Source organism: Dama dama, chromosome 1, assembly GCF_033118175.1.
Source record: "Dama dama isolate Ldn47 chromosome 1, ASM3311817v1, whole genome shotgun sequence".
NCBI lineage: Eukaryota > Metazoa > Chordata > Mammalia > Artiodactyla > Cervidae > Dama > Dama dama.
In genome coordinates, this window is record NC_083681.1 from 74800227 (window position 1) to 74813235 (window position 13009).

General features: G+C 38.8%; 1 protein-coding gene and 1 non-coding gene across 5 annotated transcripts in view; both read right to left on the reverse strand.

The window, feature by feature from the left end:
• Nucleotides 1–13009, reverse strand: part of CKAP5 (cytoskeleton associated protein 5) — a 97197-nt gene that overhangs the window by 12993 nt on the left and 71195 nt on the right. For all 4 annotated transcript variants that reach the window (XM_061153052.1, XM_061153027.1, XM_061153037.1 and 1 more), the window contains exons 25-35: nt 10835–11029; nt 10321–10456; nt 9017–9105; nt 6707–6832; nt 5307–5456; nt 4798–5001; nt 4455–4590; nt 3557–3750; nt 2176–2348; nt 833–1006; nt 202–322 (exon numbers count right to left, since the gene is read on the reverse strand). In XM_061153052.1, the coding sequence (XP_061009035.1) occupies nt 202–322; nt 833–1006; nt 2176–2348; nt 3557–3750; nt 4455–4590; nt 4798–5001; nt 5307–5456; nt 6707–6832; nt 9017–9105; nt 10321–10456; nt 10835–11029 (1698 nt within the window). The remainder of the gene's footprint in view (nt 1–201; nt 323–832; nt 1007–2175; nt 2349–3556; nt 3751–4454; nt 4591–4797; nt 5002–5306; nt 5457–6706; nt 6833–9016; nt 9106–10320; nt 10457–10834; nt 11030–13009) is intronic.
• Nucleotides 4241–4349, reverse strand: LOC133064947 (small nucleolar RNA SNORD67). Its single transcript, XR_009694779.1, has one exon. It is a non-coding gene; the product is annotated as a small nucleolar RNA SNORD67 (small nucleolar RNA).

Here is a 13009-nt window from a genome sequence, read left to right on the forward strand (position 1 = left end):
AGCAAGGCTCTATTAGAGCTCTCCCCATCTACTTGCTCTGCGCAGCAAGTGATGTCTGAGAGTGGGCCCTGCGCACTGGGGTCCTCAGGGTGGCACCGAGCACTGCCCGCCTCCCCTCATGCTGTCCTCAGCGTGCAGCCACCACTACCACTGCTCCGCAGTCATCCGTGGGGTCACCGCCACGGGCAACACCACCATTACCTGTGTCAGAGCCTGAATGCTTGTGCTGATGTCACCGCTGGCTACTTGGGAGATAATAAAATTGATTGTGGATGCTGTATTACTGTGCATATCATCAAAGTGTGGAGAAACAGCCCGGATCCTAGAGAGCAGAGCAAAGGAAAACATTCAATTATTACAAGGTATCCCAATGAGTTGGAATTATGCAATTCCCCACTAGATCCATGTTTCAATAATGAACCACTATTAGCCAGACAGTAATCTATTCTAAAGGAAATCAGTCCTGAATATTCATTGGAAGGACTGATGCTGAAGCTGAAACTCCAATACTTTGGCCACCTGATTCAAAGAACTGACTCATTTGAAAAGACCCTGATGCTGGGAAAGATTGAAGGCGGGAGAAGTGGACAACAGTGGATGAGATGGTTGGACGGTATCACCAACTCAGTGGGCATGAGTTTAACTCTGGGAGTTGGTGATGGACAGGCAGGCCTGGCGTGCTGCGGTCCACGGGGTCGCAGAGAGTCAGACACGACTGAGCGACTGAACTGAACTGAATCTATTCTAAAAAGCTGTAATTGCACAGAGAACTCTCTTCAGTATGTACACCCCGACGGTCACGAACCGCTCACGCTGAGACGGGCTAACTCACTTGGGCTCAGGAATGAGCACCGGCTCGAAAATGTCGTCCAGCTTGTGCTGCACGAGCTCCGGCATCTCGCAGCGCACCGCAGCGCTGTCGCTCTCGATCTCGTCCAGGTCCAGCTGGAACTCCCGGCGCACCATCTGCGTGGCCTCGGGGTGCCCACTCATGCCTCGGGCTTGGCTAAGGGGAGCAAAAGGAGGCTCCTGAATCAGAGAGACTTCTGAACCTGAGGGCAAGAGCAGCACTGCCAACCTCCCCAAAGCTGCACGACAGACGTTCAACTTCTGGTTTCAGCCCCCCTGAATGATTTAAATCCTTGCCTCTAAGCAAGTGTCTTCAATGGGCAACAACGCTGGTTCATGAATATCCTAAGAGAGTAGATTCACTTGTACTTATAGTACTGCCAAATTATAAGTATTCTCTCTAGTTCACTAAAGCCAACCAACCTTGTACAGCTATTCCGGTTGCGGCAGTAAATAATAAAGAATATTTATATTGACTCAAAGGTCACGACTTCTGGGCAAAAACCTAAGAAATATCTAGACTGCCTGGCTTTTTTCCACCAATTTAACCAGTGTTTATGTTTTTCTAATTACAAGCATCATCCCATGCAGTGTTCAGTAAATTTTATACTTCAGGGACAATCACCTCTTTTTAGGAATATTCACTCTTGACGAGTTGGGACCAGCATTACATCTAAGCAGTAGATATTCAGTTTCCAAATTCAAACTGGTTAAAATTATACTCATGATATGACCCAAAATAGAGCTGTCTTGCTTAGAAGGCAGTTTTTTGAGTCCCTAAGCCAATTCTGGGTTGCATGCATTTTACTCAGCTTAATGAGAAGAATAGGAGCCTGTGCATGACCAAACAGAACACAAGGAAGAAGGCAAACCAGTGCTTTGGCCACATGACATAGAGCTGACACTTCTGCTGGCCAGTGGACTTTCAGGGAAGGCTTGACTCATAGCTACTTGAACACCCTCCACCCTGGTTATAAACTCTACACCAGTGGCCCTCCAGAGGGGATGAATCCAAGTCAGAAGTTAGAAAGATATAAGAGCCCTGCTAATGAGAAATTAGCAGGCAGTACTTACATCCTATAAGTGCGATACATAATTCTGTCCACGGAAAAGCAGTGAAAGAAGGCACAAGACTATTTAGAAGTGGTTTTGAGACAAAGACAATGAAGACTGAAGGATTAAACATTTGGTTACAAGACATATACCCAGACACTGTGTCATGCATGATAATGGCTACAAGAACTCAAGATTATGTCACAGGATAAGCTCTGAGCACACAGGCAAAGGCCACAGAAGCACCTCGGGCCAGCACCTGGCCCTACATACTTGAGTTTGGAGGACATGTCCTCAGCTGGCCCCTTGCGCAGCATGTTGGTGTTGCAGCTTATGCTCTGTGTGCGCTGAGGTTTCTCTTCCACCTGTTTCACTGGTGCAGCCGAAGGCCTTTTTGCTGACCGCTTAATCCTCTCCTCAAGCATGCTCATATCTTTTTCAGAAAGCTGTTAACAGAAGCCATATTTATTAGCTCACCTCTTTACTAGAATTTCAGAGAATTAAAAACCTCATATGGTGGTTTAGTCGCTAACTCGTGTCCGACTCTTATGACCCCATGGACTATAGCCCGCCAGGTTCCTCTCTGTCCATGGGACTCTTCAGGTAAGAATACTGGATTGTGTGGCCATTTCCTTCTCCACGGGGTCTTCCCAACCCAAGAATCGAACCCGGGTTTCCTGCATTGCAGGCAGATTCTTTACTGAGTGAGCTATGAGGGAAGCCCAAAAACCTCATATAATCTTCATATAATTGGAAGACCTAAGAATTAATTTCCATTTTCATGCTGAAGCAAACAGGACCTCCTAGGTTAGGGTATGTTCACTTTCAAACACTACCTATACTTTAAAATCAACTGTTGCTAAAACCTGACTTGCTTTAGTAAGAGAACATATGAAACAAGGAAAGGATATAAAAGAAAAGGCCCCATGAATAACTACAAATAAAAAGGTCAAGAATTAAACAAAACTTCCTCATTTTTGTGGTGTCACCACTAAACTAGTGGTGTGGCTATGGGCAAGCAGCCTCACTTCTGGTCATCTGTAAAATTCCCATCTGCTTTATCTCCTTCACTGGCCTTATAGTGAGGATTAAATGAGATAAATGTAAATAAAAAAATACAAGCACAGGGTAAATATATGTGCTACTAAGAGGTAACTGGAGTGAAGAACAGGTCCAGTCACGGTAGTGATTGGCTAGGAGTCAAAAATAGAACCTTCTATGTTTGGAGAGTCTGGCTAATGGCTGTAACTCAAGACCTTTTTGATCTGACAGGTACCAGAATCCACATTATATACAAGTGAGTACTTACTCACTAAAAAATAAATGTAGTAAAATTATCAAGGAGACTGCCGGGCACAATTTAAATCCCAGACTAGCTCAAATTTCTTGATTCAAAAATAGTTTTCATCTAAAGCAAATTGATAAGAGGGGAATGCTCAGAAAGAAAATCTAACTTCTGGTAAAACACAGCCTTAAGTGTCCTAAAGTAATCAGATGCACCATCAAGGGTTTATATGGATTTCAGGACATATCAAGAGGTTGAGTTTTAATAAAAAGTGGTAAAAACTTAAGAATTGAGATGGGATGAAATTTGTCACCTACGTGATCTTTCAATTCACAACATGCTGAAAATGTTCAGAGAAAAGCGACTCACGGTTCCAATCAGCTTGAACACTTGATCCCCATGCACATTGTACACTGTGACGATGGTGTTGAGCGCAGCATTGCGCACAGCGTTGTCACGGTCTCCTATGTGAATCGCTATCTCCTTTAAGGCTTTTCCCGGGGTTGGCTGGCAAACATTCATGCCATAGGACTCGACCAGACACCCCAGTTCTTCCAGGCACTCTGATGGGGAAGAAAAGCTAGATTAAGGACACTCAACACACATTCGGAGAAGGCAATGGCACCCCACTCCAGCACTCTTGCCTGGAAAATTCCATGGATGGAGGAGCCTGGCAGGCTGCAGTCCATGGGGTCGCAAAGAGTCGGACATGACTGAGCGACTTCACTTTCACTTTTCACTTTCACGCACTGGAGAAGGAAATGGCAACCCACTCCAGTGTTCTTGCCTGGAGAATCCCAGGGATGGGGGAGCCTGGAGGGCTGCCGTCTATGGGGTCGCACAGAGTCGGACACGACTGAAGTGACTTAGCAGCAGCAGCAGCAACACACATTTGGCACAAAGACCTATGTTTACTGGATACATTTCCCTTGGCATACATGAAGGGCTAAAGTCTTATTCTGGTTCTCCCTTGAATTTCTCCTTGTTTATTGCCTTCTACAAAATACACAACGAAACAATGGTGCTATAGCAAGTGCTCCCAGAAGGGATGCCTGTGAGTCAGATGGCCCCTGTGCACTTGATTTTGTCACCAGGGAGGTACTGGGTAGTGCCTGTATCACCTGACACTGGCTCCACCAGTGTGCAACTCATCATTCTCACAGTCCAATCAGAAGGCTGGAACCAAGAAACTTCCTGGTTCATCTATAAACTATTTCTTTGAGAGGTCACTGCTGCAGACATAGGCATCAATTAATAGTTGCTTTACCTGCTCTCTGCTTGGAGTTTTTGGATTTGGTTCCTTCCATGATGAAGGGGAACATCTTGCTGGCTGGGTAGACAAGGCACATCCGGTTCAGGATGGCACGGACATCTTTACGAATGACATCCTTTGGTTCTCCGACCTGGTCAACAAGGAAAATAATAATAAAGTGAGGCACTGTCTGAGTAGCAAACGCACTCCCTTGTGTGTTACTACATCTGAAAGAAGAAAATGAGTGGTGGAATGTTATCATCATACAATAGATGGAAGACGGGAGAGGGAATAAAAATACAAGAACTGAAGTAGCTGGGAGCTTGAGTCATCTTCCAGAGTGAGAACAATGTCTTACCTTGAGGATAAGATAGGGGATGAAGGAAGATGCTTCATTCTCAGTAAGATGATATTCCTCATCACTTAGCAGGGTGAATAGCAATTTTAAATATTCAAGGGTTTTCATGAGGACGCTTGTATTGGTGTCAAAAAACCGCAGCGTAACCCACTTTAAGATAAGATCCAGGCAGCCAATGACACCCTCTTTCTCGCTCTCCAAGTGCTTGAAAGAAAACGATACAAAAACCCCCCAAAATTAGACTGTATAAAAATTTAATTTCTATTAGGCGAGTAACTCTTAAATTTTACTACAATCCCAGAAAAAAGATGATAGATTTTTAAGCCTCCATTTAAGACCCCAAATTATAGACATGTAGTCATTTATTCGATCAGATAATAAGAAAGTTCTAAGAACAGAGAACATGGTGTATTCTAGTTCTCAAGTCATGCAACCTCCTGATTATTTCACAGAGTTCAGTATTTTCACACGTCCAAGATTCATGCCTAATAATTTTGTTGCAAACTTACATCAACCATGACAGCAAGGGCCTTGTTATGATGCTGAAAGTCTGAGTGAAACATCTCATCTTGTAACCATTTAGCCACACAGCTAGACATCTGAGTTTTTAGTTGCTCAATGTATTCATCCCGTGGAGTAGTAAAATTCCACTTTAATACCTGAAATAAACAAACAAACAGTGAAAAGGGGCTGTAAGGGGTTCAACTGAAATGCACAGAGACATTCTATTTAAAGCAGCTGCAGGAATCAATTTAACAGGATATTTTTAAATTCACCAAGATTAATTTGTAATTAAATATGAGTGCAAAGTGCACTTTCCATCTGTCATACACTGGAAGTTTAATTCTTAAAATCTTTTAGGAATAGAATTTTCAGCAATTTTTACTAGAAAAATCAATGCTCTGTTATCATACAACATGGTGAATACTGTTGGCATAATTTTAATAAGGGGAAAACTTGAAATGTGTATAAAAATTTTAAATATGCATATGAGTCTAAGCATTTATTATAAATATATTTACATACATGCACAAATTGATATTCAAAGATGCCTATGGCAGTATAGTTTATAAGAGCAAATACTTAAATGTTTAGCATAGTGGGTTGAGGATAAAGACAGGTAGACACATACGATGTACCAATAAACTGAAAACACATATGCATTCAGATATGGAACAATCTTCAAGACAGTATTTCAAATACCATTAAAAGAAAAAAGTAAGATTCAGAACAAAGAGCATGGCATGTTCCCACCACTTGTGCACAAGGAGAGCTATATATTTATACATATATGATTGTATAGGAATGGAATATTATTATTTTTAGAGTAATAAATAAAAAAACTGGTATTTTCCCTGTTTAGGGAGACTGGAGTAGGAGACATGCTTTTCATACTTTCTGTACTTTTTTGCAGTTTGAATTTTTAAAAATGTATGTACTTTCAAAAAATTTTAACTGATTAATAAAACCAAAACATCAAAATATAAATTATTGAACTAGCCATATATAGTTATCAAACCTATCTTTTAAGGTATCAGGTACAAGAAAGATTAAAGGAGTGGCATATTACATATGCGTTCATTGATAAAAATCAATGACTACTTTCCAGTCTTTGATTCTAAACAAAATAAAACCCCACAAACCCACCAAATGCCCGAAAACTTCTACTTCTTTCTACTGGGAGAAAAAAAAGGCAACAGCTCCATTCCATAGTTTCTTTGGAAGGGTAATGCTGTAGGATTTCATACTTCCATAATGTAGTCTTAGAGAAACAAGATATAATTCACAAGCAAAAGATTTAGTTAATTATTAGATATTTCACAATGCTATGAATTTCAGACAGAAACTTTTAATTTCTTGATTATAAAACCAAGCAAAAACTTCCTGAAGATTTTAATTCTTTCCTTACCTTTAGTCCTTTCTCATCTTTCATTCTTTGCTCCTTTCCATTTGGAACAACAATAAAGATAGGACCAGATTTGTCTTCATCCTCCTTCAAGCTGGTTTTGCTCGGAACCTTCTTTCCTTGTGCAGTCTATAACCAAGGTGCAGGGAATACTGATTAGATAGATTACTTCTCCTTAGGATTTCACTGTTACTGCCTATTAAAAGGGTACCGTGTAAACCTTTCCCTTTTGTATCTTTTTTTATCTTTTATATCTTTCCCTTTCTATATCACATTCCAAATGAAAGAAACAAATGAATAGAATCTTGCATTTGATATGTTTGTGCACAGGTTTTCTAGCAATGTTTCTGATAGCAGGCTTAAGTAACTGTTGGTTAGTGCTTTGGCTGGCATGTGACGTGGTTGGAAAAGCTATATCAATGGTCTGGGTCATAGGTTATTTTTGTTTATTGAACAATTCTTTAAAAAAAATTGAGAGATAAGTGACATATAAAGCTATGGTTTTTCCAGTAGTCATGTATGGATGTGAGAGCTGGACTATAAAGAAAGCTGAGTGCTAAAGAATTGATGCTTTTGAACTGTGGTGTTGGAGGACTCTTGAGAGTCCCTTGGACTGCAAGGAGACCAACCAGTCCATCCTAAAGGAGATCAGTCCTGAATATTCATTGGAAGGACTGATGCTGAAGCTGAAACTCCAATACTTCGGCCTCCTGAGGTGAAGAACTGACTCCTGATGTGAAGAACTGACTTTGAAAAGACTCTGATGTTGGGAAAGATTGAAGGTGGGAGAAGGGGATGACAGAGGATGAGATGGTTGGATGGCATCACCAACTTAATGGACATGAGCTTAAGTAAACTCTGAGAGTTGGTGATGGACAGGGAGGCCTGGCATCCTGCAGTCCATGGGGTTACAAGAGTCGGACACAACTGAGCAACTGAACTGAACTGAACGAATAGTTCTTTTCTTTCTTGAAATCTTCATCACTGTTTATAGCTTTCCATATTAATGACGTTTTGAACAGCAGTCACACGTTTAGTATCATTTAGTTGAGAAAGCTTTTGTTTCTCTGCATATAAAAATCTCTATCACATCATTCTAACTGGAGACACTTTGAGAACCTGCTTCTAGAGAAAACTGCTGAAACATTTTAAATACTTAAGTTATTAAAGTGGCTCTTAAAAATAATCCAAGATTTAGAATCTTTGTATCAGAAGGAAAGAAACTGTAAACATATAGTATACATATTTAAGGTAAAATTTGAATTTCATTACTGCAATTATTATTATAGTAAATGCAGCAAAAGTCTGCTATTTCCAGGAGGCCAGCATTTCTTTCTATTTCAAAGACTGAAATAATTTAGTCAAAACAAATAAGAGATGAGTAATGTCAAATTGCTTTGTAAACTGCAAAAGTCTGAAAAAAAGTGGCATTAAGAATAGAGTCAAAAAATACCTTAAGGCACTTGTGATCAAAAAACTAAAATAAGCGCTTGTTAAATGTGGGATGAGGAGAGGAAAGAGGACAGGAAAAGAACAGTTTCACTGGACAATTCGTAAGATAAATACCCGTTTAAATTAACTCACTGAATTGAAGGACCCAAGCACAGGGAAGGAAAGTGAGTAATTAATACTTAGAAGGATGGCCACAGGATGGCCCTGCTATAGTGGGGAGGTAACAATAAATGTACTGGATAATAAAACATGTCCTCCACTGACACATCTTCATCAGTTACATGTAGTTAATAAAATAGTTCTCTCTAGATTTACTATTGATTGCACAGTTCTGCAATCTCCCTTCTGTAAACATAAAATAGTCAATACTCTGAATACAGTGACAAGCTCTGAATATTGATACAGAAATTGACGACAATTTGCTGTGATTAAAAAACTTAAATTAAATGAAAAGATACCCGAGGATACTTAAGGCTAAGCATTTGAAAACATTTCTTTAAACTGTTCAATTCTGCATGGATGCTAAAGGACTGGTGATCCATCAAATCTCACTGGTGTGGGGACAGGTCCTTTGAGTCTAATCAGAACACTTAGTGGTATGATGACTTAACAGCCAAATGTGGAGGAAGTTGCTTACTACTGAAAATCTCCCCCAAATACCTGGATGACAAAAACCTTTGCAGTAGCTCTTGAGAACAGGATGCCTCTGTTTCATGGCATCATTAAAAGTGAGCCACAGAAAGTTGTACAAGCACTTCACAGATAATACCCTTCCATATGTAGTATATGTCTTAAAAGAATGACTTAGTGTAAAGAAATATTTAAAAGCAACTCTACAGTTGAGCTGCAGAGTTAACATACCTTTGTTTTAGAGGAAACTCCTAGAGCCTTGCCCTTTTTCGGATCAGGCTTGGATTCTACAGTGCCAGAAACGGAATCTTCAATAGGAGCTTTGAGAAAATAAAAACACACACTGTAAATACAAACTCTAACTAATATCACTATATTCTGAGCAGGTTCAAAATACAATGATGGTGAGAAAGCCTACAGTTTTAAATGTATCCCTTTCTAAAGTGTTTAGATTTTTTCCCCCTAATCTTTTTTCTCCACAATTTCCTCTTTAAGCACAACCTCATGAAATTAGTTCAGGAAATCTACATCTGCTTTATCAACACTTAAACTGCAGTTTAAAAACTTTTCTAAACAGCAATTAAAAATTAATTAATTAATTTTAAGCAGTTAATAGCAATTAAATCCGTCTACCTTTTTGCTAGACGGATACTTCTTCAAGAGAAGAGTCTATCACCTTTGAAACTACAGGAAATTATATATACCAATAGCAAGATTCCAATAGATGTTATAACTGAATATACACTTTGATACTAACAATTTTACACACATAAATTTTCTAACTTTTTAGCACCCCACTAAACAGATTATTGCTTTGTTTAAGCACTAAGTCCAGCAAAGCAGTGGTTACAGGTTAGTGTCTGTTTATATGTTATGGAATTTTAACATTAGGATGAAGAAGTCAAGAATTTTTCCATGACAAAGTTGAATAAATATTTGAATGCTGCTTTTTTGTTGTTGTTGTTGTTGTTGTGACCAGTGGGGATTGAACCAGTACCCCTTGTTTCACTGGAAGTATGGAGCCCTAACCACTGGACTGCCAGAGAATTCAGTAAATATTAGAATCCATCAGCAAACAGCCAAGTGCAAGGGAATGAGAACTCATTTGTGAATGAGGAAGCAGAGTCTTCTGCTGGTTCAGACACTGACTTGACTGTTTGGCCCTGTGCAAGTCACTTAACCTTTGGTATTCCTTGTCTGTTAAAAAAGGGGATTCAGCTAGATGGCCCCAATTGCCCCTCTAACTATAATATCTAATAGCAGAAAATAGTTATGGAAACCTTAAAAATAAGATTGAGCACTTGCTTTCTGGACTATTTCACTGTGCTACTCCAAAACTGCTTTTTGGAGTTGGAAATCAAGTTAATTATCTTCAAACCTTCAGCACAGTTACTGGCAGAAAACAGGCAATTTGAGGAGTTGGAGGGAGGCTTGGGATCTAAGCCATTAGAAACTGTGATTTAAAAATGAAGGTTAGATTTAAGAGTTCCCTCGGCTATTTTAATTCCCCTATAACTCATTCAAAATAAACTTACCTGAGGCAGGCTGGAATTTGGCTGGAGCTGACCCTCCCACTGGTTTGGATGTTGCTTTAGCAGGTGCAGTGGGCTTGGCTGGCATGTTAGCTTTGGCTTTCTCTAACATGGCCAACACCTGATCTTTAGAAGTTGGCTAGGGAGACAATATAATAGAGGTGAGAGGCCACAGAAATGATACACTCATACTATGCTTACTAACAGATCTGCTGTCAAATAAATCTTTCAGCTCCTGGTTTTGAAATACCAACGAAGGGACGCAGCACATAGTGCAAGAAAAGTAACACATTATGAAGTCATACTAAGTTAGCTGCCATTCTAGAAGGTCACAATTTTTATCCCTGCAAAGCCAGCAGATTCTTTAGAAGTTCTACACTAGTAAATATTTGATCTGTGCTCTCACTGGGATTTCAAGTTGAAACTCATAGGAAGTAATATAATCTTTTGCCTCTATAAATTCATGTTCAGTATTTTTCTAATGGCTTTTAACAGCAGCAATAATAAGTAGAAGTACTTTTAGTTTCCCAGTAGCCTTGGCCATTTTCTCATATCCTAAGTGCATCATGAAGAACGGCAAGGCATCCTGGGCCTTCTTTCGCACGTCTCCATTGCGATCCTCTAGGCAAGAATAGAGGTGGGGAACACAAAGGATGAGGTCTGTGGGGGTGGAACGAAGAGTCGGTAGTTTCTCAGCCAGCCAGCCCAGAAGCTGTCAAAAGAAATAAAGACCAGTTACATAATTCGTGTAGAAAATTGTTATTATTTCTGACCTTAAGCTTAATGATTTCATCAGTACCAAACACTGAATTAGTTCTCACACTGCAACTTTCCAATACAAAATCAGTTATTTTCTTGTTCAATGAAATAATAAATTTAAAATGCTGACAACCAGTTAAAATAAGGACAAAGTTTTTTGGACCATATTTGAGCATTCAGCTATAAAGTTTTAATTGTTCTTAATGCATTTGAAAGAAGAAAAACTTTCACACTTCTTTTTATTTTCTCTTTTTTTTTTTTTTTTTTTGATCCAGGAATTCTTTTTTTTTCTTTTTTTTTCTTTTTATTTTCAATTCTAAGAACTATTCAGCTAGAGAAGATCCAAAATATTTATTTGATCAGAAGACGACAAGTTCTACCAGGACTTCTGTTTTCTGCCTCACATAAGAGAGTTTTTCCCTATACCTCTAAAATAATTCATATTTGTATTTATTTTTAATTGAAATATTTATCCAGATGATTGCAGTTTCACATGCAGTTATAAGAAATACTACAGAGAGATCCCATGCACTCTTTATTCCATTTCCTCCAACAGTAGCCCTTTATGAAACTATAACCACCAGGATTCTGACATTGATGCAATTCACTGATTATATTTAGATTGTTCCAGTTGGACTTTTTCTCAATGGTTATGTGTGTATATTTAGTTCTCTACAATTTTATCATGTGTAAATGTATCCACCACCACTGTCAAAATTTTGAACAGTTCCATCCCAAGAATCCCACGTGTTGCCTCTTTTATAACCACACTCACGTCCTTCCTCCCCCTCCTCCTCTCTAATCCCTGGCAACTATTAATCTGTTATCTATTTATAAATCACAAGATTTCAAAGTTATCTAAATGGAATCATATGTAGTATGGAACTGTTTGGTACTGGCTTTGTCACTCAGCACAATTTCCTGGAGACTTAACTGACTTGTTGCATGTATCAGTGATTTATTTCTTTTACTGCTGAACAGTATTACATATGTGGATATATAACAGTTTGTTTAAACATTCACTTGTTGAAAGATATCTGTTTCCAGGTTTTGGCTATTTTGAATTAGCTGCTATGAACATTTGTATATGGGCTTTTGCATAAACATAAATTTTCTTTTTTCTGGAATAATTCCTCAAGATTTGTTGGGTCATATAATAACTACATGTTTAGTTTTATAAGAAACTGCCAAACTACTTTCTGGAGTGGCTATATCATTCTACATGCCCACCAGGAGAGTGTTCAAGTTTCTCCACATTCTTGTTGATGTTTGGTGTTATCACAACTTTTAATTTTAGTAATTCTGGTAGTTGTCTATCTCGTTGTAGTTTTAATTTGCATTTCCTTGATGACCAGTAACATTGAACATCTTTCATGGGCTTATTTGCCATCTGTAATCCTCCTCAGTGAAATGTCTGTTTATGTCTTTTGCCAAATTTCTAATTAGATTTTTTTAATGGCTGAGTTTTGAGTTTTTTAATATATACATTCTTGATGATAATTCTTTATCAGACACAGAGTTTGCAAATATATTCTCCCACTCTAGCCTGTCTTCTCATGTTCTTCACATGGTTTTTTGCAGAGTAAGAGTTCTTAACTTTGATAAATTGTAGTTTTGGTGTCAAGTCTTATGAATTCTTTGCCTGAAGAATTTCTATATCCTGAAGGTTTACCCCTATGTTATCTTTAAAAGTTCCATAGTTTTATGGCCCGTGTTTAAGCCCATAATCCATTTTGATTAATTTTGGTGCAAGATGTGATTTAATTCAAAGTTTAATTTTTTTGGTCTCTGGAAGTCAACTGCTCTAGCATCATGTGTTGAAAAGGTCACACTTCCTCCACTGCATTACTTCAGTAACTTCAAACATAGTTGTTCATATTTGTGTGGGTCTATTTCTGGGTTCCCTCTTCAGTTCCACCTATCTGGGTCTATC